The sequence below is a fragment of the Sinocyclocheilus rhinocerous genome, unplaced genomic scaffold (assembly GCF_001515625.1).
Source record: "Sinocyclocheilus rhinocerous isolate Xijiao unplaced genomic scaffold, SAMN03320098_v1.1 scaffold72, whole genome shotgun sequence".
Taxonomy (NCBI): Eukaryota; Metazoa; Chordata; class Actinopteri; order Cypriniformes; family Cyprinidae; genus Sinocyclocheilus; species Sinocyclocheilus rhinocerous.
The window spans coordinates 2,801,092-2,824,912 of NW_015628351.1; the positions used below are offsets into that span (position 1 = coordinate 2,801,092).

General features: G+C 38.7%; 1 protein-coding gene across 1 annotated transcript in view; it reads left to right on the plus strand.

The window, feature by feature from the left end:
* Positions 1-1,175: 1,175 nt before the first annotated feature.
* LOC107737673 (vacuolar protein sorting-associated protein 13D-like) overlaps positions 1,176-23,821 on the plus strand; it is a 44,990-nt gene continuing 22,344 nt past the window's right edge. The window contains exons 1-42 of the mRNA XM_016549263.1: positions 1,176-1,673; positions 2,979-3,171; positions 3,270-3,347; positions 4,751-4,941; positions 5,366-5,446; positions 5,546-5,662; positions 5,749-5,853; positions 5,949-6,119; positions 6,428-6,528; positions 6,690-6,858; positions 6,987-7,088; positions 7,306-7,465; positions 7,565-7,695; positions 7,818-7,884; positions 7,988-8,203; positions 8,649-8,779; positions 8,862-8,994; positions 9,101-11,353; positions 11,465-11,613; positions 11,697-12,779; positions 12,936-13,026; positions 13,109-13,235; positions 13,339-13,519; positions 14,468-14,650; positions 15,079-15,126; positions 15,794-15,944; positions 16,080-16,293; positions 16,409-16,580; positions 17,044-17,159; positions 17,235-17,447; positions 17,527-17,798; positions 18,659-18,792; positions 18,889-19,044; positions 19,124-19,325; positions 19,462-19,536; positions 19,627-19,818; positions 19,907-19,996; positions 21,091-21,231; positions 21,355-21,480; positions 22,640-22,714; positions 23,167-23,272; positions 23,357-23,509. Of these exons, the coding sequence (XP_016404749.1) occupies positions 3,075-3,171; positions 3,270-3,347; positions 4,751-4,941; positions 5,366-5,446; positions 5,546-5,662; positions 5,749-5,853; positions 5,949-6,119; positions 6,428-6,528; positions 6,690-6,858; positions 6,987-7,088; positions 7,306-7,465; positions 7,565-7,695; positions 7,818-7,884; positions 7,988-8,203; positions 8,649-8,779; positions 8,862-8,994; positions 9,101-11,353; positions 11,465-11,613; positions 11,697-12,779; positions 12,936-13,026; positions 13,109-13,235; positions 13,339-13,519; positions 14,468-14,650; positions 15,079-15,126; positions 15,794-15,944; positions 16,080-16,293; positions 16,409-16,580; positions 17,044-17,159; positions 17,235-17,447; positions 17,527-17,798; positions 18,659-18,792; positions 18,889-19,044; positions 19,124-19,325; positions 19,462-19,536; positions 19,627-19,818; positions 19,907-19,996; positions 21,091-21,231; positions 21,355-21,480; positions 22,640-22,714; positions 23,167-23,272; positions 23,357-23,509 (8,753 nt within the window). The 5' untranslated portion in view covers positions 1,176-1,673; positions 2,979-3,074. The remainder of the gene's footprint in view (positions 1,674-2,978; positions 3,172-3,269; positions 3,348-4,750; positions 4,942-5,365; positions 5,447-5,545; positions 5,663-5,748; positions 5,854-5,948; positions 6,120-6,427; positions 6,529-6,689; positions 6,859-6,986; positions 7,089-7,305; positions 7,466-7,564; positions 7,696-7,817; positions 7,885-7,987; positions 8,204-8,648; positions 8,780-8,861; positions 8,995-9,100; positions 11,354-11,464; positions 11,614-11,696; positions 12,780-12,935; positions 13,027-13,108; positions 13,236-13,338; positions 13,520-14,467; positions 14,651-15,078; positions 15,127-15,793; positions 15,945-16,079; positions 16,294-16,408; positions 16,581-17,043; positions 17,160-17,234; positions 17,448-17,526; positions 17,799-18,658; positions 18,793-18,888; positions 19,045-19,123; positions 19,326-19,461; positions 19,537-19,626; positions 19,819-19,906; positions 19,997-21,090; positions 21,232-21,354; positions 21,481-22,639; positions 22,715-23,166; positions 23,273-23,356; positions 23,510-23,821) is intronic.

The window sequence follows — 23,821 nt, forward strand, 5'->3', positions numbered from 1 at the left end:
GCAAAAATGTCAACAATTCTGTGTTTTTCTGTCAATATGGGGTGCTGTGTGTACATTAATGAGGAAATAAAATGAACTTAAATGATTTTAGCAAATGGCTGCAATATAACAAAGAGTGAAAAATTTAAGGGGGTCTGAATACTTTCCGTACCCACTGCATATAAATAGATACAGGGTGACACTGTCAGAATTCACTGAAGGCTAAATGTCACACATAGACACGATGTAAATAAGATATTGTTTGCAGTTCACGGAATCGTGAGATTGCGATAAATTGAAGTGTGACAGCTTTTTAGTGATTATAAGCGCTATTTGCTCGCTTTCTAGGCAGGCTATAATCGATTCAGAATTTAAATAAAAGTTGTTTTAGGTGCTGCTAACAGGACCAACAGCCACATACCCTGTACATGCAGCAAAGTTTCAGGAGTGACATATATCCCGCATCCCTCATATAAATACGGGATTCACTTTCGAAATAGCTTGTTTACAATCAGGGTTAGTTGCTTAGCCTATATCCATCGCCTTAATGGCAGGCAAGTATTTCAATTTAGTTTAAAAATCGCTCCTCTTTATAACATAAGGATCACGTCCAACATGTTGATTATCATCAATACCTTTCTATTGTAATAGCGTGGTGGTTGAAGAGAGATCCCCTCATACGATTGTAAGGCGCGTTGGGTGTGCAGCAATTCAATGAAAGCGCTATATATATATATATATATATATATATATATGATATATAAATGCATCATGCCTAAAACAGTAGCCTACATTACCGACTTTACTGTATCTCATCCGTTCTTTTTCAGTCACTCCTGAAACTTTGCTGCATGTACAGGGTATGTGGCTGTTGGTCCTGTTAGCAGCACGTAAAACAAAACTTTTATTCAAATTACGCGCTACTCTTCCGCCCCCATATGTAGGAAACAGGAACTGCACCCATAGAAAACGATATGACTGCGCACAATAATAGGTCGATCTGATATTGCTGTCAGATCTACTTTCTCAAGATTCCATATTTGTGCCATCTCTGAAAATAGCCCAACAGTAATTAATGTGTTATCAAATCGCCCTTCAAACGCTAGATGTCACATGAAGACCATTTGCCCCAATGACGTAAGCAGAATTCGCTTTGTTTTGGCACGTGACCGGAAGCGTCGCCGGTTCCAGGAAGCGTTTCATGAATTCAGTTTGACATGTTGGAAGTTGAGAGATGAGAGCAGAGGACCCACGACAAACTGTGCCTACAGGTCAGGGCGTATTTCACAAGAGACTCGGACCAATGCAAAACTAGACTACGGACTGTGACCGGTCACTCTGTCCAGTTGTTTGTCATGTTTTAAAGTTGGCAGGCAGTTGTCGCGCAATGCTAAAGGACGAGCGCACATGCTAGCGCGGCCCCAGTGTCACTGCCTTTGAGTCACAGAGAGCTGTGCTGTTTTGTTCGTCACAAACAGTAGTTTGTTTTCGTTTGTGGTTGTCAGCTGCGGTGTGTTTATGTAAGGGTCTTTAAAAAGAAAGGAGATATTTTACTTTCTTTTTAGCCAGCAAGGACAGCTTCTCTTCAAAGAGCAGGACTTTGCTTGGCTTGGACAGTGGAGATTTTAACTTTATTTGGACTGAAATTATCATAGACTGCGGTTGACCGAGGAGCAGACGGTCTCATAACAATGGTAAGTTTTCTACATAGTTAGTTCACTTTAAAATGAATGTTCTGTCATTAAATTGACTCACTATCATGAGTTGCAAAACGAAAGCCTCACTTTCATTGAATGGGAAAAGATGCAGTTAAAGTGACTGAGGCTATCAACTCCTACGTTTCTGCTGTACAAACTGTAGAAATTGTCTGGCAGATATTCAGAAAAATCACGTATATTGGTCTTAGTCTGTTTGTTTTAGTGTAGCAAATAATTGTTTAGGATAGTGGTTCTCAACCAGGGAGCCAGTGTCCACTAGGGGGCCTCACGGAACGTCCTGGCCTCAAGATGATTTCAAATTAGACAAAGTATTAAACTCCTGATATTATACGTTTAGGAGTCAGAGTTGTGATTCTCTGTGTTCAAAACACTCCGAAGACAATTAGTGTGAATTTTTTCATAATTAACTAAATATATTTTGTTTTTATAATATTTATTCTTTGTAATTTTGTGTTTTGATGGGATTTCATGATACTACACTATTCATGATATATGTCTATATAAAATAATGTAAATATAAGAATATAAAAATTATATTATTTTCAATTTATACAATGTTTAAGTTAAAAAATATAGCAGGTATTTAAAATCCAATCCATGGAAGGCAGATTGTTACCATCCGGTGGGAGAAATAAAGAAAATCATATGTAATACCATGGTGTGATTACTTTTATTAGATTTTGCATTTGGCTATATATTTAGACATGAAATGCTACTTCATTATGGCTGATCTGTAGATTGTAGCCCCAAAATAATTTTCTGTATTTTTTGTTTTTTTCCATTCATGGTGGTCATTTTTGACAAGGAAGATCACAAATGTGACACTTTTTTTTGTAAAGACCAATTAACTTTTTATAATCATGTCCATGTTTTTTTCAGACTTTTTTTCTTAAAAGTTTTGTACCTTTCCAATAAAGTAAAAAAAACAAAACAAAAAAAAACAGCTAAACAATTGGATTTCTTTTCTTTCTTTTTTCTTTTTTTTTCACTCCCTCAACAACTCAACAATTTTAGGTGTGATTTCTAGACCTGGCAAAGTCATGTAAAGTAATAAAATCTTAGAACCCCTTGGGCATTGCCATTTTTGTAATGAATTTTCATTTTTCCATTCCAAGCTCTAAAATATTTTATTGGGTAAGAAGTCCTTAATCTTTATCTAATAAGTCACGAACAACTAGATAAATCGAGGGGCCTTCAAATATTGTTGATGGCAATAGGGCCCTTCAAGTCAAAGCACTGCTACAAACTTTGTGTTTTGTTTGTGTTTCTTTGACTCCTCAGACTTCAGATGACTGGAGTGAACGCTAACTGTGAAGTTCATCGCCTGCTAGGATTTACTTTAACTGACTAATCCCAGTGCACTCTTCCCTTCCTATAATGTTGGAGGGACTTGTTGCCTGGGTGCTCAACACATATCTGGGCAAATATGTGAGCAACCTTAACACTGACCAGCTCTCTATTGCTCTTCTCAAAGGTATTTGAATGCATTTGTTTTAGTCTGTGTGTGCTAATTGGAGCTTACTGTCTGTGTTGTGTATCATTTTGTGAAGTATGCATTTTGTTTTGATCCAGGGGCAGTGGAGTTGGAGAACCTCCCACTAAGAAAAGATGCTCTCCGAGGATTTGATCTGCCCTTTGAGGTCAAAGCAGGTTAGTGGTAGTCCAGCCTTTGGGCTGTAGCCAGTTAGAGATTCAGTAAGTAATTTGTTTGTTTTGCTGGATGATGTGACAGTCACCTTGGACTTTATACTACACATGTCAGCGTGCCCTTATGGAAATACACTGATGATTAATTTATTAAGCAACAAAAGTGTCTGTTTATAGAGGGGCTTTTCAAGATAAAGTGAGCAGTTATTCGGCTGATCATGACTTAAGTTATCCCAGCATGGTGGCCACTGTGAGATGGACAAACCTTATTTTGAGTAAATTGGCTTTTCCTTGGCCAGTGATGAGTGGAGTATTGATGTTGTGTTTCTATTCCATTTTAAGCATAGTTGTCAGAAGTAATATTTATGTTTTAGGCATTAATCTAAGTGTATCTTTAAACCTAAATGAATGTATTTTATTTTGATTTATTATCGGATGCTTATTGGGTGTCTTTGCACAAACATCATTTGAAATGTTGTATATGCTAACTAAGGGTTAGGTGTTTGCATCTTGTGATCTTAATTGTGGGTATTAAGGAAACTCTTGCACAGCAGAAGTATGTCAGAACAGGATTATCTGGATCTTCTTCTGCTGTGACATGATGATATTTGAGAACATGTGTTTTTTATTCTTAGATTTAGGAATTGTTATTAATTTCTCAATGGTATTAATAGACATAAATGCAAAGATGCAATAAAATGATAAAAAATGACAGACAATATATTAATAATGTTACAAAAGATTTCTCTGTCAAATAAATGGCCTTTTGAACTTTTTATTCATTAAACAATCCAAAAAAAACGTTATCACAGTTTACACAAAATATTAAGCACAACTTTTATCAACATTGATATAAGGGTCACACTTTATTTTAAGGTCCATTTCTTTCCATTAACAAACCATTAACTATGACTTTTGCCTCAATAAACTCCTAATTTGCTGCTTATTAATAGTTAGTAAGGTAGTTGTTAAGTTTAGGTATTATGTAAGATTAGGGATGTTGAATATGGTCATGCAGAATATGCGCTTTATAAGAACCAATAAATAGCCAATATATTAATAATAGGCATGCTAATAAGCAACTAGTTAATAGTGAGAATTGGTCCCTATACTAAAGATTTTACCATAATTAATGTTTCTGGAGCAGCAAATCAGCATGATTTCCTAAGGATTATGTGACACTGAAGACTGGAGTAATGGCTGCTGAAAATTCTGCAAAATATATATTCAAATAGATAATTGGGTTATTTTAAAAGGTAAAAATCTTTAACAATAATACTGTATTTACTGTAGTTTAATCAAATAAATGAGCATAAGATGTCTTCCAAAAATTAAAAAACCTTTGAACACTGGTGTGTATGCAAAATTCTGTGTATTTCATAAATATTATGTGTAATTTTTTTCAGGTGTCATTGGGAAGATCACCCTCCAGATCCCTTTTTATCGACCGCACAGTGACCCATGGGTCATCTGCATGTCCCAGCTGAACCTGATTATCGGCCCTGCCCCCCCACAGGAATATGATGAGGTGCGAGAAAGAGAAGCTGAGAGGGAGCAGAAGAAACAGCTGCTTAAGGCACTAGAGGACAAGTGGAAGGTACAGGTTGTTACAAAATGTCGTTGAATTGCTGTAGTCAAATGCTGACGTTTTTCATATTTTACTTGTGTACTAGTGTACATATTCATTGACTGTAAGTGATTTATTTGTCTGTTCCATTCTATTTGATTTGTCTTCTAATGCTGATTATTTATTTATTTTAGCCATTATGCTTTAAAAATAAACATTTTTGCTATTGAAATGATCAAAACGAGACCAAGCACTCACAGTTCTAAAGATATATCTTTTTAATGAAACTTTCAAATGTATTTAAATTGTATTTATTTTATTTATATGAATAATTCACTGTTGTTTTTAATGCTTGCTTTTTGTGCTGTGATCTATGAATCACTTTGAACTTTTTATATATGAAATGCACAATTCAATTATGTGTGTTTTTAATAATTGTTTTTTATTTTATCAGAGTGAATGTGAGCAGAAAGGAGAATCTTACTGGTACTCTGTCACAGCGTCTGTTGTGACTAGAATAGTTGAGAATATAGAGGTAATTTTCAGTCATAGTTACTTCTTTCCTTACACTCTGCTGTTGTTATAGTTTAATTTCAGAAATAAATATTTATTTTGCTATTCTGTATGTTATTAGTTGAAAATTCAAGGTGTCCACTTAAGATTTGAAGATGATTTCTCCAACCCTGAGAAACCCTATGCCTTTGGTGTTTGTATCAAGAATGTATCTGCACAGAACTGCTCCAAAGAACCAGTGAGTTATCCATATTATTTGGTATCTTCATGAAGTGGCTCTGTCTTTACATGTTGGAACATGAAAGGTAAACTCTTTATTCACAGGCTCAGAAGCTTATTCGGCAGAAGGAGCTGGAAATTGGTGAATTCAGTGTGTACTGGGACACGGAGTGCACCATGCTTGGAGATCTTCCCTCAACAGACGTACAGGTACATTTTTTATAATGTAAGGAAGGACACTCAATAGCACAAAGTCTAGTGCTTTTTGTGAACTTTTTCTCGATCAATTCAATTGTCTGTTACAGGAGATGATGAGTAAATATATGCAGAGCCGTGAGCATCAGTATATATTTGAGCCAGTATGTGCCTCTGTGCTGGTGAGGAGGAATGCCTCTAAAGAGCCGCTACGATCTCGTAACACACCTCGCATTGAGGGCCAAGTGCAACTGGAACCCCTCTCACTTCGTCTGTCACAGGTAACTTTTTTTTTTTTAGGTCCCATATGTGGACCTTTCCTTTAGGCTGTTTTCTGGCACTCCAAGGAATATTGGCCCGACATTACATGTAAACTTGAGCACTTTTTGTTGTTTGATTGATTTGTGCGATGATGTCCCCTTTTATATCTGCTTCAATGTGAACATCAAAAGTAGTTGCAACTGGTTCCTTTTCTGGGTGACTTTAACCAAACTGGGTTTGATTCATTTAAAATATACTATATGTGAAACTAGTTTCGTCTTTTACTGTTTAACTCACATTTATGATTTAAATTGGTGCTTGTTTTCAGGTTCAGTATCAACAGATTATGGCATTCTTTAAAGAACTGGACCGACGAGAAAGGGAGATGCTTTTTTGGAAGTGGAGACCAAAACATCCCATTTCTGGAAAGTAATGAGATTTCTTTTTTTTTATTACAAACAAGCCTAAATATGTTTTGAAATAAGCTTTAAAAACCTCTTAATAGGTCATGTTGATTAAAACCTGAAAAATATTTTGTTTCACATTAATGGTATTTTTTACTAGAATAATATCTCCTTTTAATGTTGAAGCTGTCGACAGTGGTGGATGTTTGCCATTAATGCCAACCTGAATGAGATCAGAGAACAGCGGAGACAGGGAAGCTGGGACATTGCTCTGCACAGGGCGCGTGATGCCAAACTCTACACTAGCCTGTATTTCCAGAGGCTTAAGGGAGTTACTTTGAGTCCACAGGAGGAGGTAAGAATTATGGATTTACAGGATTGAAGAGTTAGATTGCCACAATGTCTCGGTATTCACCTTTGCATGAGTGGTGTTTGAGTTTGGAATCTTACATAATCTGTAATCTGTGTCTCTCACATCAATAGTGTGAGTTAGAGAGGATTGAAGATGAACAGACACTGGAGGAGTTGCAGATTCTCCGGGACACTGTTTATGTCTCCTTCCGCAAACATGAGGAAATTGCAGAGGCAAGCTGAGATGACTTACTTTAGTGGCACAGTTGTGGGTCTTTGAAAATGTCAGAGTTAAAAGTCATGGCTGATACTGTGTAGCCAAATATTGAAGAAATAAATTTAAACAATTCAAATAGTATTATCAATATAATCACTGTCCATACATTTGTTAAATCCATGTCACTTAACACTAATTAATCATGTATTTTATTCATCCCTCATATCCATTTAGAGTCTACGAGAGCCTATGATAAATGAGACCCCAGCCTCCCCTCCCTCAGGCTCTATACCTAAAAGTGGGAGTTCTGGCATGATCCAGTATCTGCAGTCTTGGTTCCCAGGCTGGGGTGGCTGGTATGGAGGGGGTGAAAGAGGGCCAGATGGACAACATATATATATATATATATATATATATATACTTATTATTGCAATAAAGCCTCAATGACTTCAGTTTTGAAGGTTGGTTTTACATTTTTAATTTTGCTTCACAGGTGTGAAGATCGGAGTTGAGTCTCTTCCTCGCTCAGAGTCTTCATTACTCACAGTGAAACTTGGTGGGTTGTTTCTCCGTGATCTCACTACCCAGGGCTCCATCTTTCCTGTCCTTGTTTCACCAAAACCGGTTAGTTTTTTTCTCACATTTAAATTTAGTTGTTGCCATAGAACAGTAATCTTCGTGTACTGAAAATATCTGTGACAGAAATATGTGTAATAATTGATTTCATAACTTTTCTACATTTTAAGGACAAGGTTGCTGTTGCTATCAGTCAGCCTTTTGGCCAGACTAACTGCACAGAAATGAGCAATCTATGTGAGTTATAAATTAAAACATAAATCTGTTGTATGAAAATACATATATACAAATAAATGTCTATGAAGGCTGATTAAGAACTTCAATTTTTGTCTTTTTTCAGCCTCTGATGTGGAATCATCAGCACCTCCTGTCTTTGAGATGATTTATGAACGTAATCCAATAAGGAGCAAATTTGAGAGGAGACTGGAGGTCAATACCAGTCCTCTCAATATCATTTATAACCCTCAGGCTATCAAGAAAGTGGCTGGTATGGAGGAAGTGAAAGAGGGCCAGATGGACAACCAGTTTCAGATGACCTTCTACCTGGCACTGCCCAGTGGGAAATTCTTGGTGAGTCTTCCATCAATGCTAACTGGAAAAAGATGATTTTTAAATAATTTCTGCAGGTACTAATTTTTTACAAATGTCTCTTTGTATTAAATTACAATTATATAGAACATTTTCATGGTATTATGCACCATGTATCAAGTCCCTTCTCTCCTCCAAACAGCTGAGACAGATGATCTCTTTGATCCTTTGGAGGATTCACAAACACTGAATACCTTTACAAGAAGGGATCATCTCTTTGCACGGTTGGACTTTATCCTTGAGAAAGCAGCTGTCACCCTGTACCATCAAGACAAAATGAAACCTCTTTCGAATGAGAGCGGGGTTATTCAGCTAGAGTTCGGGTGTGCATTAAGGATAAGCATCTATCTTAAATTAGTTTGAATTGGTTTTGTGAAATATCAGTTCATTATGGTTTATATAACATTTTCCAGGATTTGGATATCAGTCTGAGTTAGAGCTGAGAGTGGCTGAAGCAGCCAGGAGGCAATACAACAAGCTGAAGATGCAAACCAAGGCAGAAATCAGACAAACCATTGATCAGCTGCTAGTTGGAGAGTTCATTGTAAGAGAGGACTTTATTTAATTGCAATCAGTTACAGTTAGTAATATTAAGTAATAATTCTGCTGTGGTTTTTCTTTCACAGGAGAACAGTAAGCACTGGACTATGAAATTAGATATATGTGCCCCTCAAGTCATCTTCCCAGATGATTTTCAGTCTGAAGACCCCATGCTAGTTGTGGTAGACCTTGGGCGAATTCTTCTTACTAATTCCCAAGGTAACTGGTTCTGGTCAAATCAAATTTTCTGCTGTAGCCTTTTCATACATTATGCCTTTATTGCAGTTGTTGGCAACTTGTGACAGTTTTATTTGTCCTCCCACAGAAGATCATAAAACAAGTCCTAAGACCTCTCAGACAGAAGGAGAAAGTGATGAAGAATTCCAGACACCATTAGCAACACCTCCTGGCACTCCACCTCCAGAGAAAGAGGTGGATGTCAAAGGTCAAGAGAGGCCCTGTGATATTACCAGCCTTAAGTCAACAGAAGGTGCCCAAATTGTCAGCAAAAACCTATATGAGAAGTACTCCTTATCTTTCAATGACCTGCAGATCATGGTCGGTCACTATAAAGACAACTGGAAGCATCTACAGGACAGTGAAGTGGGCCCCACTCATGTGGTGGAGAAATTCAATGTCCTACTACAGCTAGAGCAAAGACTACGATACACATCAGACCCTCAGTTTCCAGGGGCTGTTCTCTCTGGAACACTACCAGACCTTAAAGTGCACATCAACCTGGAGAAGATGACTGCCCTGAGAAGCTGCCTGGCTCGACTTGGTAATTCAGGGGCAGATGGAGGTGACAAACATGGGGAGAACCTCAAATCCCCTGACCCTCTTATACTTCGTCATGAGAAGATCTTTCAGAGGGAAGATAGTGATTGGAAGCTCCAGAGTTCTGATAAAAATCTTACCAAGAGTGTGATGACACTTGAGCAACATACTCGAGAGGTGCTTGTGGAATCTAGACTTCTCCTTGTAGAGTTTAACATCAATTACATGCAACTTGGCATTGAAAGTGGAGGCCAGTATATTTCTGTTCTGAAAGTATTTGGAACAAAGTCACATTTTGTAAAGCGACCTTATGATGCTATGGTTTCCCTCACAGTCCATGGGCTCTACCTTGTGGACACATTGCAGACGTATGGCTCTGATTTTGATCTTCTTGTTGCATCTCATAAACACCTAAGTTTTGATGTACCTACTGGAAGTCTGCGAGAGAGCCAGCCCACATCACCTGTCTCACCAGACGGTAAATCTCCAGAACTGCCAGGTCTGCACAGGGACTCCTCAGATCTTGATTTTGACAAGGCATCTCCACGGGGCTCTCCCCTGAGAGACCAGGAGGCACTCATTAAGTTGGAATACCAGTTTGTCAGCTCAGACTGCCCGTCTATGAACTTGGACAGCTCTCTTCAGGTCATCTCCATGCAGGTCAACAACCTAGATATCATCCTTAACCCTGAAACCATAGTAGAGCTTTTAAAATTCCTTCAGCAGTCTTTCCCCAAAGATGAAAACTCTCCAACACAACAGCTACCACCACTGCCTAACGGAGAAGAGAATGAGGATACCTATCAGTCCACTTATGTCCAGAATAAGGAGTTAACTGTTGAAATTCACAGGTTAAACTTGCTGCTTTTGCGAACTGTTACCATTGGGACTGTTTTAGGAGGTGAGAAAAAAGGCATGAAAATTGCTACTGCCAGTGTAAATGGCACAAAAGTCAATGTTTCAATGGGAAGTCGATTGGATGTCAATGGTTCTCTAGGATGCATTCAGCTCGTAGACTTGACTCAGGAAGGTGGCAGAAGTCAGTTTGTGGTCAGTATTGGAAGTGTAGAAGACCGCTCCTCTACAGATGGTGTGGCATTCTTTTCCATTCCTGGCATGGCTCCCTCTGAAGCTTTGAGTTTCCGATTTATGGAAAAATCTCAGGGAGAATGCTCCCTCCAACTTCAGATGGCATCTTTACACTATAACCACTCAGCAAAGTTCCTGAAAGAACTCAGTTTATCAGCAAATGAAGTAGAAGACAACTTCCGGTCTATGCTGAAAACTGCAGCTACAACGGTCTCTACTGTATTGGCAACAAAAACAGCAGAGTACAGTGGTATGGTGTCTCTCTTTGAGAACCCATACAGAAGATCTAGGAGGCAGAGTCAGTGTAACTGGACACTTGACCCATTTGAGGAAGACTATTTCTGTGTCCCTGAAAAGGAACCAGGATTGGATTCTTTTATGGTCAAGCTGACTCTAGATGTCAGTATAGAATCCCCAGTTGTGTCTATTCCTAGAAAACCTGGTCACCCTGAGTTGCTTGTAGGACATTTAGGGAGCATACGAATTCAAAACTTTGTTACAGGGCATGACTCAGAAGGGGAGAAACTGCAGGTTGAAGTGAAAGATATAAGACTCTATTCAGTCAACACAAGCAACTTGATTTTAAGAAAAGGAGCACAACTTAACAGCAGCGCCACGTCTGGACCCTCACCTTCTCATGGTGGCAACATTAATCTGAACGAGCCACAATTTACACGACATGACTTCTTTGAGTACTTGAGCCGAGGAAAAGGTAAGTTGGAAATAAAATTTGGTGAATTCATGAAGCTTTTCCCCCTTCTTTATATTTAAGTCCTTTCAAGGCACTTTTGAACATCTCCATCTCTACGTCTTCTTCTTTCAGCATTTCATATTCTCAAAGATGCCACCATCCAGCTCACTGTTGAGAAAGTCCCTGTTGATGAAAACTTACACTTTACCTTCTCAAGTGAAGAACCTTACCAGAGCACTGGGCTAATGAAAGTGGATGGAAGATTTGTTAATGCCGTCCAGGTAAAGCACTACCCAAATGCATAACAGTTGTCTCTTTGTCATATGTAAATTCCATATTTTTAAATTGTTATATTTTCTGTCAGGTGTGTCTGTGTAAGCCTGTGTATGAGCAGGTCCTTCAGACTCTCGATAATCTCTCCTTCATCGAAGATCAGAGAGTTACGCCCAGTCAGCCCCCCACACCACCACCTCCCACTCCTTCCTCCACTAAACTACATCGCTTCCCTGATCTGCAAGGTGGACTCTTTGCTCGTGACCCTCCTCATGTTGGCATTTCTTACTCCTCATTGTCTTCATCCCTTTCAGCAACACTTCCACTGCAAAACAAGAGCCCCCCTCTCCAGCCTCCCTCTTTTACCCAAGTGAGGGCCATCTTTCGGGTCTCAGAGCTGCAAGTGCAGTTGAGTGGAGACCTTAGCCAAGGATGTCAAGGGTTGGTCAGTCTGCGCTTTCAAGACCTGGAGGGGGACTTCACCAAAGATCATCCCCATTCAGTCTCCATCCAACTAGCCCTTCACTCCTTGTTAATGGAAGACCTGCTAGAGCAAAACCCTGAATCAAAGTACAAACACCTTATGGTGTCCAGAGGTGCACCAAAGCCCTCCACCTTCAGTCCAAAGGAATATTTGTCACAATCTTGCCCAACAACGTCCAATGTTCTGTGCGCAGAAATGCCCCGTTCTCTTCCAGCACAATTTGAAGAGGCACAGAATGTTTTCCAATTCTATCAAAGGCACCCCAGTACACCATCTGCATCCAGTCGGAAGAGCAAGAAGGATGCAGAGTGCCCCAGTACCCCTCCTCCATCCCCATCCCGCCATACTCCGTCTCCACACCCACGGCCAGACTTTGATGATTCTTTGGTACATATCAACGTGCTAATGGTTGATAGGCGGCACCCAGAGTTTAAGACACGATATGGCAGTATCGGCCGTAGTGTGGATGTGGACTTCAACTGCCTTGATATTCTCATCACACTGCAAACCTGGGTAATGATTCTAGACTTCTTTGGCATTGGCTCTACTGCTATTAACCATGCTGTGAAAGTGCCTACCACCACACCTCAGCCTACACCTGAACACTCACTGGAAAATAGTACCCTCAATGATCTGGGAGATTTGTATACAGAGATTGAGGAAAAGGTCAATACAAAGCTAGATTTAAAGGTACAGTAAAAAATAATGCAAGAAATTTTAATAATTATATCAATTAATAAATGTTTTAAAAAAGAATATATAATGAACAACATATGTTTCCTTACATTAAAAAAATTATGGACAGTATAAACTTGAAAGAAAATGACTTGTGTACTTCCTCCACAGGTTCACTCTTTATCACTGGTACTAAGGAAGAAATCCAACGAGCTTGCTAAAGCTAGTGTCTCTAAACTGTTTACGCATATGGAAATGATTGGTGTGTATAATTATAATAATATTTGTTAAAATCAGAAAAAAGCTTTTTCTGAAAATTTATGTTTTATGTACAACACTTTTAGATGGAGATCTGGCATTGCAAGGAAGTCTGGGAAGTTTGTCATTGAGTGATTTGACACCCCACGGTGATCTGTACAGAGAGAGATTCACAACACATGGTGGAGAGGCACTTGTCTATGACATACACAAGTATTTTCTTTTTTTCTATCATTTTATGCATATTACATACACGTCCACATTTTCAAATTTTTTTGTGTCCATAATTTACTTTTGACATTGCCTCTATCTCCAGGTATGGCGAACCTGACCCCTGTTTGCAGCGGGAATATGATATGAAGGTGTCTCTTCAGATGGCCTCAGTACAGTATGTCCATACCCAGCGCTTCCAGGCTGAGGTGGTGGCCTTCATCCAGCACTTCACACAGCTACAGGATGTCCTGGGCAGGCAGAGAGCAGCCATTGAGGGTCAGGCTGTAAGGGCCCATTTTAATTCTGTTTGTTCAGTTGTAAACTTTAGACAATAAATTGAAATCTTGAGATAGCATCCTTAAATTTTATTTGGCCCACCTTGAGGCTGCTTTGTACTACAACCTAATGTAAGTGATGCATGTATCCCAGGGAAAACAGACCAGCCATTGCTGCTCAGATAACCATTTGGGTAATCAGCTGGATGTCCTCAATCCTTCCCTGCAGAGACAAAATAGAGTTATACAAGTTGTTGTCAACACCCATTTCCTTCAAACTGGAGACACTGGTGATGAGGCTGGACACTGAGCTGTCTGTCCTGGCTCTAATCCCTTCTTGCATACCACAGGCTAGAGATCAGCAGTTACCCATTAGGACATTCTCGTGTCTTGCTCTCAGTCCTTTTTCCGCTTTGCATTAGCAAAAGTACCAATATTTGCATCTACTTAACAGGTTTTTGTTGATTTGATTAATTCATCTTACCATCAATGTTATCTTGCAAATGGGTTGGTTTTCTTTGAAGTATTTTGAAATGCCCAGATGTGTAGGTCAAATGAGAATTTTGTTGCTTTCACAGATAATTGTTTTGTTCTGTGTTTGTTAGACAACATGGTTATTGTGCATTCTTGATCGAGCTAATCAAAATGCTGTGCTTTTTAAACCAGTTAGTGCTGTGCTAAGATGTTAGAATGCTAACTGAAAACAAGTTTCATTTGATCATTTTAACTTTGAAGTTAAATGAACGACTTCGTGCTGGGTTGGTCTACACATGATGAACAGAAAATGTAAAACACTGTCATGTTGTTTACCTTAATATAATCACTCTAAATTAGCTTAACATTTAAAAATAGATGACTTTATTCGGACATGTAGTGAGATGCCATTTAATTCTAGGCCGTCATGACATTGCAGTGATCTTTAAAGGGGATTGTTTTAATTCACCTTCTACCCTACAGGTGCGTGAGCGCCCACAGCGAGCTGCTCGTGTGCTACTGGACATTGAGGCAGGTGCTCCTGTCCTCTTGATCCCAGAGAGCTCCCGCTCTAAACGCCTCATAGTGGCCAACCTGGGCCAACTCCGAGTGCGTAACCGCTTCCTGCCTGCTGGCACTCGTGGCACCTTCTCTCTCAGAGATAAGGTAGAGAAACTTACAATGGCACATACCTTTTTCCCTTCTCTGGTGAGTCCTACCATCACCATATACACACTACACCACCACTCTGCACCTGTGGGATGCATTTAAGGAGCATTTTACTGTCGGTTTGCTGCAATCTGAGAATGATTTCATAATGTAAAAAAGACTTGGGGGTGGGGAAACGCATTGAGGATTGATAGCTTAAATTGAATTTCTCAAACAAGCATTGAGGAAATTGCTTCATGGATGTAGTCCCATTCTTTACTCTGCATGGTTAAGATCACAGTTTTTTAGTAGAAAAATTATATTAGTGTGGATTCACCTTTCATTTAATCCCTGTGTGATTGTCTACAGGTTGTGTGAATATGAGACCCAAATTAACAACAACAGTTTATGAACATTAACATTCATCTTATTATTTGTGTTTGAAGAATTTGATTTTGCATGCTAATTCATACAAGGATCCCTCACATTATAAGGTATCAGGGAATGCTAATCGAGTGTGTGTTTCTAATTTTGTAATATGATGGTGTCCCTTCTCTCTTTGCTTTTTTCATGACTTATGCAAGGAGTTTCACATTAAATTAATTCCATTTGAATTTCCAATTCAGTGAAATTTAATGTAAATGTCACCCAAAAATGAAAAGTATCTCATTATTTACTCACTTATACGTTTTATGTACTGTATGCTGATTTTTATTTATTTATTTGCATTTGTATGGCAAAGATCTATGTAAACATTATTTAAAACATTCTTTTATGGTGTTTAAATGACATTATGTAAATAATGAATTTTCATTTCTGGGTGAACTATACCTTTATTTTATATTAAAAGTGAGCCATGCATGTCTTTGAAGATTAGCAAAGTATTTGTGACTTTGAAGTAATTATCCTACATGAGTGATATATGGTGGAATTGATGCCAACACTGTTTTCTATGTCAGTCTTTTGGCTGCAGTGCACACTGAACTAAGCTCACACTTTTGTTATAGTATCTTTTAAATCTAAACGTTTTAAGATCTCACAATCTTATTTCCAATTAAATTTCTATACTGCTTCTATAATTAACAATTCATATTTTGGTTGCCATTTTAAAAATTTTCTCTCTTTGGCTGTTGATTTACAAAATAATAATCATTCCTGAAGGATCGAGTGAAGGATGCCCAGTCTGCCTCGGATGCTGGGAAGACTATTGATAAAAAGTCTTCAAGTTCCAGCACAACTTCTGGATTTACCCTGGGCAGACCCCAGCCTGGCCTCGAATGCATCCCAGAAGCAGATGTGCCATCGAGTCCAGGTTAGTACCCAGAATCTGAGATGCACTTTATTGTGGGGAAACACAATTTTTACTAGTGGACTAATTCTTTAGATCCTTCTGTATATTTATATCTACCTGAACTCATGTGGTAACTGACATGCCCTTGTGTTACAGAAGACCATGTGTGTCTGCTGGACTGTATAGCTCTGGACCTTCAGGAGATGGACATCTTTGCAGCAGAGCGGCTGCCCTGTGAGCCATGGGACAGTGTTGGAAAGCATCTGGAAACAGACTTGATCTTCCCATCTTACGCAGTTCGTAGGAGTGGAGAGAGGCTGCTAAAGGAGCGCTGCCATCTAAAGCTGAAAGTAGAGCGCAACCTTGACAAGTCAGTCAGCTGTCCTTATGTATCTTAAGCTTTTCTGCCTTATTTAAACATGCTCCCAGTTTAGGTTTTATTTGTCTTTGTTTTGAACATGTGTTTCATTTCTGCCTTGTCTTAGGGAACTAAGTCATGCTGTCCCGGACATGTCTATCCATGGCAGCCTGTCTTCTGTCCACTGCTCCCTAGACCTGGAGAGGTATCAGCTGGTCCGCGGACTCTTGGAGCACAACCTGGGAGAGCCTGTGGAGGAGTTCCTCAGACCTTACAATCTCCAAGACCCCAGCACCTATGTAAGCTTATTACAGAAGCTTTGCTGATACTCCTTTTGAAATGCGAACTGTTTTGTGGTTCACAGTTAAAACTGGCATTTCTTTATCATATGATTTTTAGCTTGCCACCATTTAAAAAATTACCCTTCATTTGAAAAATGACCACTGATATAAATTTTGAAGAATGGCTAATTTGTTTATTTAAAAAAGTAATTTTCAGGCTTTGCGGGCCGTCACAATGTATTAATGGAAGTGTCGTTAAACAGTGGAACTGTGATTAACAAGAAAAATAAAAATATTGCTGACCACTGATATGAATTATGTAGAATGGCTAATTTGTTTATAAATTAGATTTGGTAATTTCTTGATTCTTTTACCATCGCTTCCTATCCCCTCTTGAACAGTCCTATCTGTACTAAAGGCAAAGCCCAAAAGAATATTTGCAGGTTATTCACAATGTATTAATACAAGTGTCATCTTGCAGACCGTGTTAAGTGGTGATGTGTACACATCCCTGTCTCTTCTGGTGGACATGAAGGACGTCAGTCTGGAGTTACTGGACAACCCTAAATCCACAGGCCATAACCACTCCTTGGCCAGGTACTTCTTTGTTCAAAATGGTTTATTTCTTTACCATAGGGATATCTAATGTGCTTACTCTTTTACTCCTAAAAGGTTTGACTTTATGAAATCGAAGCTCCTGTTCGAGAGTTTCTCTAATAGCTCTAAGTCTGTGAATCTGGTGTCTCATTCACTCCTGGCACATGACACGCGATTCACTGGGAGCAGTGGACCCACAGAAGGGAAACGCAATGTGTTTGATTGCATTCTGCAGCCATCCAAGACCGGCGCTAACCGAGCCTCACTGCAGCTGGAGCTACATTACAGGTCTGGGGCCGCCACTGAAAGCATTTAAATGCATCTAAAGACTAAATGCTTGTTCTATTATATATTCTCTCTCTCACAGATCTACGCGGGACTCCTCATGCTTCACTGTGGTTTTAAACAATCTGCGAGTTTTCCTCATTTTTGATTGGCTACAGCTGGTGAGGGACTTTCTGCACATGCCTCCAGAAAAAGGAGCAGCGCCTACCCACCAGCGCTGGCCTAGTGGCAGCAGTGACCAAGGCGGCACAGGAGCCGTCATGCCCAAAACAGTCAAGAGCGGCGTGGTCACTAAACGATCCACTGTGCCAGTCACTCAAGATAAATACCTGGAGGTCAAAATCAATGTGACAGGTAACATCTTTACAATACTGTGTATTGTAAAGTCCTGACATTTTTGGACACACAAATCTTACAATTGTGATGTATAAATTTCATTGAATTAGATCAGGGCTTTTCTTGATTAGATCAAAAATTCAAAAGCTACAGTCAAACCAAAAATTATTCAGACACCAGATATAATTTTTGATATTTTTTTACTAGTGGGTGCAGGACACAATAGTTCATTTATGTAAGTGAGGATAGCAAAATAAAGTAAACTGTGACATATACCCAAAATTTCTTCATACAGTGGACTACCTGTAAAATTGATAAAAAATTTGGTATCATAAATTATTCAGACACGTTGACCTGACCTTGTTTTGCTTAAGTGTTTTTTCTTTAATTACTAATGCGATCTTTTTACACCACAGACTGAACAAAATTAAGCATTGCTTGGTAATTGGTTGACCTAAATTGGTATTATCTAATCGTGTACTTGAATGTAACAGCTGACAGCTATTCAACCGAATTCATTACATACCCTTCTATCAAAGTTATCTGACATTATCAAGATGAATTTGTTCTGACACAGTTTAACTCTGTGAGTTCTTGTCACATTTTATTACCATTTTCTAAACTATAGCAAATAAACTGTGATAATGTGAGAAATGTTGAAGGTGTCTGAATAAATTTTGGTTGGACTGTATATAAAAATACCCACTTTAGTGTACATACACTGCAGTTAAATGTTTTATGTTTGAAAGAAGTCTCTATTGCTCACCAAGGCTGCATTTATTTAATCAAAAATACAGTAAAACGAGTAATATTGTGAAATATTATTACAATTAAAAAAAATTGCATTGTCTAATTTCTGCTGTCTTATTTTCCTTTAGGGACAGAGTTTGTGGTCGTTGAAGATTCTTCATGTTTGGACGCCAATGCTATCATTCTGAAAGGCACTACTGTACTCACCTACAAGCCTCGACTTCTGGACAGGCCTTTCTCTGGCAGCTTAGCAGGCATTGAGGTAATGCCCTGGACATCTATGATTTTACAGTATCCATGACATAAAAGAAAGCAGTGTTGTAGTAAAAAAAATTTGTTTTCTTCCACCCCTGCTTAGGTATTCTCCTGTCGACTGGGGAGTGAACAGGAAACGGCTTTGTCTATCATTGATCCTGTCAATGTACAAATGGAGCTCTGTGGCAGCCCAACGTACCAGAGCAGTTCAGGACTCCTTGATGCCTTCAACATAGAGGACTTTCCACCTCTGTTGGAGGTCACTATTCAGTTAAATTGAACCACAGGACAGGATGAACTATATAGGTGCACAGTTTAAGATTTCGTTTCCCCCACAGATCCAGTTTCCAGCTCTAGACATCCGTCTTTCCTACAATGATGTGCTGCTTTTCCTGGCAATAGCCAAGTCCATTCCAACCACAGGATCCACCGGCCCTTCGGACACTGCCACAGAAGCTGAGATTTCAGCGTCCACTGCCAGCACAGACACTCCATCCAAATCAAAGGACAGCTTTAAGCAAAAGACAGAGGCTTTACTGGGTTTGTTAACTGATAAAAAATATATTATTTCTATTGAATATCTCAAAGAGATCTGCGAAGATTTGTTTATTTTTGGGCAAAACTATCCCTTTATTTAAAAAGCTTTGCTGAAGTTTCTTAAAATATTTTATTTTAGAGGGTCAGCTTAAACGGTTACAGGATCTTGGGTTCAAAAGGGAAGACTGCAGACGGGCACTCATTCACTGTAAAGGTACACCAGTGCACTTGTCTACCAAAATCACAGAAAACACGTGTGAATTGTGTGATGATCCATTGTCTGTGTGTGTGTGTTGAATTACAGGTCAGTTGGACCAAGCCACCACATGGCTGTTGGAGAACGCAGAGAGCATGTCTGGCCGAACCGACTCAGACTCCAGCAGCCACTCGGCTCCTCCCCTATCTGGAGTGGAAGTGAAGGCAGAGAGCGTGTGTATCTGCTTTATCGATGACTGCCTGGACTGTGACGTCCCTCTGGCAGAGCTCACCTTCTCACGTGAGGATGGCCGCATACTGTGATACTCCATAATATCAAATATACTGTAGGCAGGAAGTTCTTTAGCAGCTTTTCTCCTCTATTGCAGGTCTTTATGTTCTCCAGAGGATTGGGTCTATAAAGGAAGGCAAGGCTAGTTTCACTCTGTCTGGAGATTATTACAACAGAGAACTCTCAGGTAAGATCTCAGCATTGTGTGCCACCCTGGATCTCAGTACCTTCTCAAAAGTTAGTCAATCCTTTCTACAGTTCAAATAACATTTAACTCACTGGTTTAGAGTCATTTTATAGAACTATCCCATTTTATCTCTCCACAAGTATTGAGTTTAAATTAAAATCTGAGACACTGAAAGGGGATGCTTAAACTAACTTATACCTGGAATGTAGAGATGCACTGCTATTAAAATTCTGCCTAATAGTTATTTATATGCTATAGCTGATAACCAATACATAATATTAAAACTGAGTACTATTTTGTCTAAAACAATCAATTATATTGTTATATTAGCTAAAGTGAATTTAGGCATTATATCATTATTATGTACAGTATGAAAAATGGATATTCATATATTTGGGTTTTGCTAAAGAGGACATTTAACATTTAACTTTGTTAGATGACAAGGTAATTTCAGGTATTTCAAATAAGGCTTAAATAGAATAAAATATACTGTAAATATTATTTAAAAATTAGTTACAAATTTGGCAGTTAAATAAAGTAAATAACTTAAAGTATAAATAGAATATAAAACATATATACTAGTGAAAATGTGAAAAGCACATAAAATTATGAAAACTAAAATGAAAACATATATATATATATATAATTTATTAATTTTAATCGTTAGCAGCGCAAAAGGTCATGGGTTCGATTCCCAGGGAACACACATACTGGTAAAAAATGTATAGCCTGAATGCACTGTAAGTCGCTTTGGATAAAAGCGTCTGCTAAATGAATGTAAATGTTCAGGTTTGAGGGTTTGTTAACATTTTGGATTGACCAAGAGCACTGTAGTTGTACAATAACTAAATTAATCCTCAAAAATACAACTTGCCTAATAATTGTGCACACAGTGTATTAAGAAAATTTTCCATTTGACACATTTACCATTTTCTGTTCGACACATTTTAACTAATGTCACATTTCCACGGAAGACTATATGGGTCATTTTCAAGGATTGAGATGTGAGCTAATTGTGAACTGAGTGTAAACTGTTCACTATGTATTTCTGTGTAAATTCATGAGCACACACATTTGTGTCTGCCGGTCTATAGGCTGGGAGCCATTCATCGAGCCTTGGCCATGTTTCCTGGATTGGCAGCGACAGGCGGCAGGCCGGCTCCATCCTCCTCGCCTGAAGATCAGAGTTCGAGCCAAGCAGAGGCTGGATGTCAACATCACCTCGGTCTTACTGGGTACATAGTCTGGGTCAAACACACTCATAGGCCTCCATGCTTTTCTCTAACTGTTTGCTTCCATATTTATGAGTGGTATGTTCATTTTGACACTCTGCTGTGGCCTGTCGTTCTGACAAACAGAGCAGTACAGCACCACCAAGACTTCGTGGTTAGCAGATTACTGCAAGGAAGACGAGCAGTCGCCACAGTCCTCCGCCGCCTTGTCTTGGATGGGATCATCAGTGGACCCCCCCTCCTTTGGCCAGAGTGAGTAACAGCCGTTTGCTTAACCTGCACTTTCTTTCAGCTCTTAAAAAAAAGATTAACTGCACTGCAACACTGTGTTACATATTTGCTTACATTAGAGCTTGATATACCTTATCCATAATTTTTAAAGCTGAAGTGTGTAAATTTTGCACCACAAGTGTCACCATATGTACATTATTGTTCAAAAGTTTGGAGTCAGTAAGAATTATTATTTTTTTGACATGTCTCTTATACTCACCACAGTTGCATTAATTTGATTAATAATACAATAAAAACAGTAATATTGTGAAATATTATTACAATTTAAATGAACTGTTTTCTATTTTAATACGTTTTACAGTTTGAATCATTTCTGTGACGTCAAAGCTGAGTTTTAATCAGAAATCATTCTAATATGCTGTTTTGGTGCTCAAGAAACATTTATTATTATTATTATTATTATCAATATTGAAAACAGTTGTGCTCATTAATAGTTTTGTGGAAACCATTTTTCTGTGTTCTTTGATGAATAGAGAGATCAAATGAACGGCATTTATTTGTGATACAAATCTAGTTTCAAATGTCTTTACTGTCACTTTTGATCAATTTAATGCATCCTCACTAAATAAAAGTATTAATTTCTATTATTCTTTTAAATTACTGACCTCAAACTTTTGAACGGTAGTGTAATTACCAAGATACTGATTATCAAACAGGGGTCACATACACTCTTTGTGTCTGTCACTGGTCAGACAAACCTGAGAAATCAACCTACAAACATTTTTTTTTTATTGTTCTCTCTACATTTTAAGCTAGGATGGTAGGATAGTATTTTAACATCAAAACACTTCACAATCACACACTTCAGCTTTAGACAAGTTAATGTTGAATGGTTTGAAACTGTAAATCCATCAAATAAATGTATTTTCAAATAAGTAACAGTTTAAATCAGGTTTATTTCTTTTGAATATAAACATAAATCTTAATATCATTTTGAATTGGTGACTAACAATGAGCTGTTTTCAAAGTGTTTGTAAGATAAGACCACAGCATATACTCTCATGATGTGTGCGTCTCATTCTACCCTTCTCTTTGACCGTATGCGTCTCCCCTCTTCCCACAGACTCCTAGCATGTATCTATCTCTTCTCTTTTCCCTAACCCTTTCTCTCTGCTGTCAGGTCTTCCTCTTGCCTACCTTAGAACTAGAAGCTCTACCAGCTTGACTTGTCTCGAGCAGCAGATTCATGCCCGAGGTACAGTTCATAGATGCGCAGTCAACTATAGAGAAGTCAGAAGATCGTGTTTGGTGTCATAGAGATTAGGATAGCCTCGTTCTCTGAGTTCTCTAACCCTAACCCTTCATTTACCCTGTCCCTTAACCTACAACCATATATACTAAACCTACTTTGTGTTAAATGGTAGTTTCTGATGCCATCCTTTTCTTTAAAGGGGTCATATGATGCTGCTAAAAAGAACATTATTTTGTGTATTTGGTGTAATGAAATGTGTTTATGCGGTTTTAGGTTAAAAAAACACATTATTTTCCACATACTGTACATTATTGTTTCTCCTCTATGCCCCGCCTTTCTGAAAAATGACCCCTTTAGATCATGCTTTCTTATTACAGAGTAAATGAATGTGTTGTATAATTGTCACTGATTAATGAAAGCCTGTGGCTTATTTTATATTCATGCCATTGTTTCAGCGGATATGAAGCTCTCCAAGAGGAGACAACCATTTGTGCCCTATGCCTTACGTAACCATACTGGATGCACTATGTTGTTTGCTACTCTCACTACCACACCAACCAGGTCAGAAGGCATATATTATTCCTACAATATTCAGCTGCATTTAATAGTTTGTAAAAATGCAAGGTGGTTCTGCTGTGTCCACAGAGTGGCGCTGTCTCACAGCAGTAGTGCTGACTCCATATCTGATGTGCATGGGCCTGGGACCGATGATACGCACAACATCAGCCAGTGGAGAGAGGTGCTGCCAGGGGAGGAGATCCCATTTGAGTTTGAGGCCCGGGAGAAACTGAGACACAGGTAGAAGAGGGTGTCTCTTTCATAAATACAATTGGATTTGAATGTGCTAGCGTTGGACACCATTGTTTATACTTGCTTTCTCATGAGAATTTCAGGCATTTTGTTTTCATACAAAGCGACTTATAGACAATAGCTTCATGACAAACTTTCTGAAGAAAACCTGGCTTTAGTGCCATGCTCAGGGGCACAGTTATAATAGAAATGAATAGTAACTACAGCGGTTCTCCAACTCTGGGATTGTTCATAGCTTAGAGGTTATGACTTCTTGATCCCAGGCGAAATGATGCAGAAGCTGTGACGTTACAGAAATCA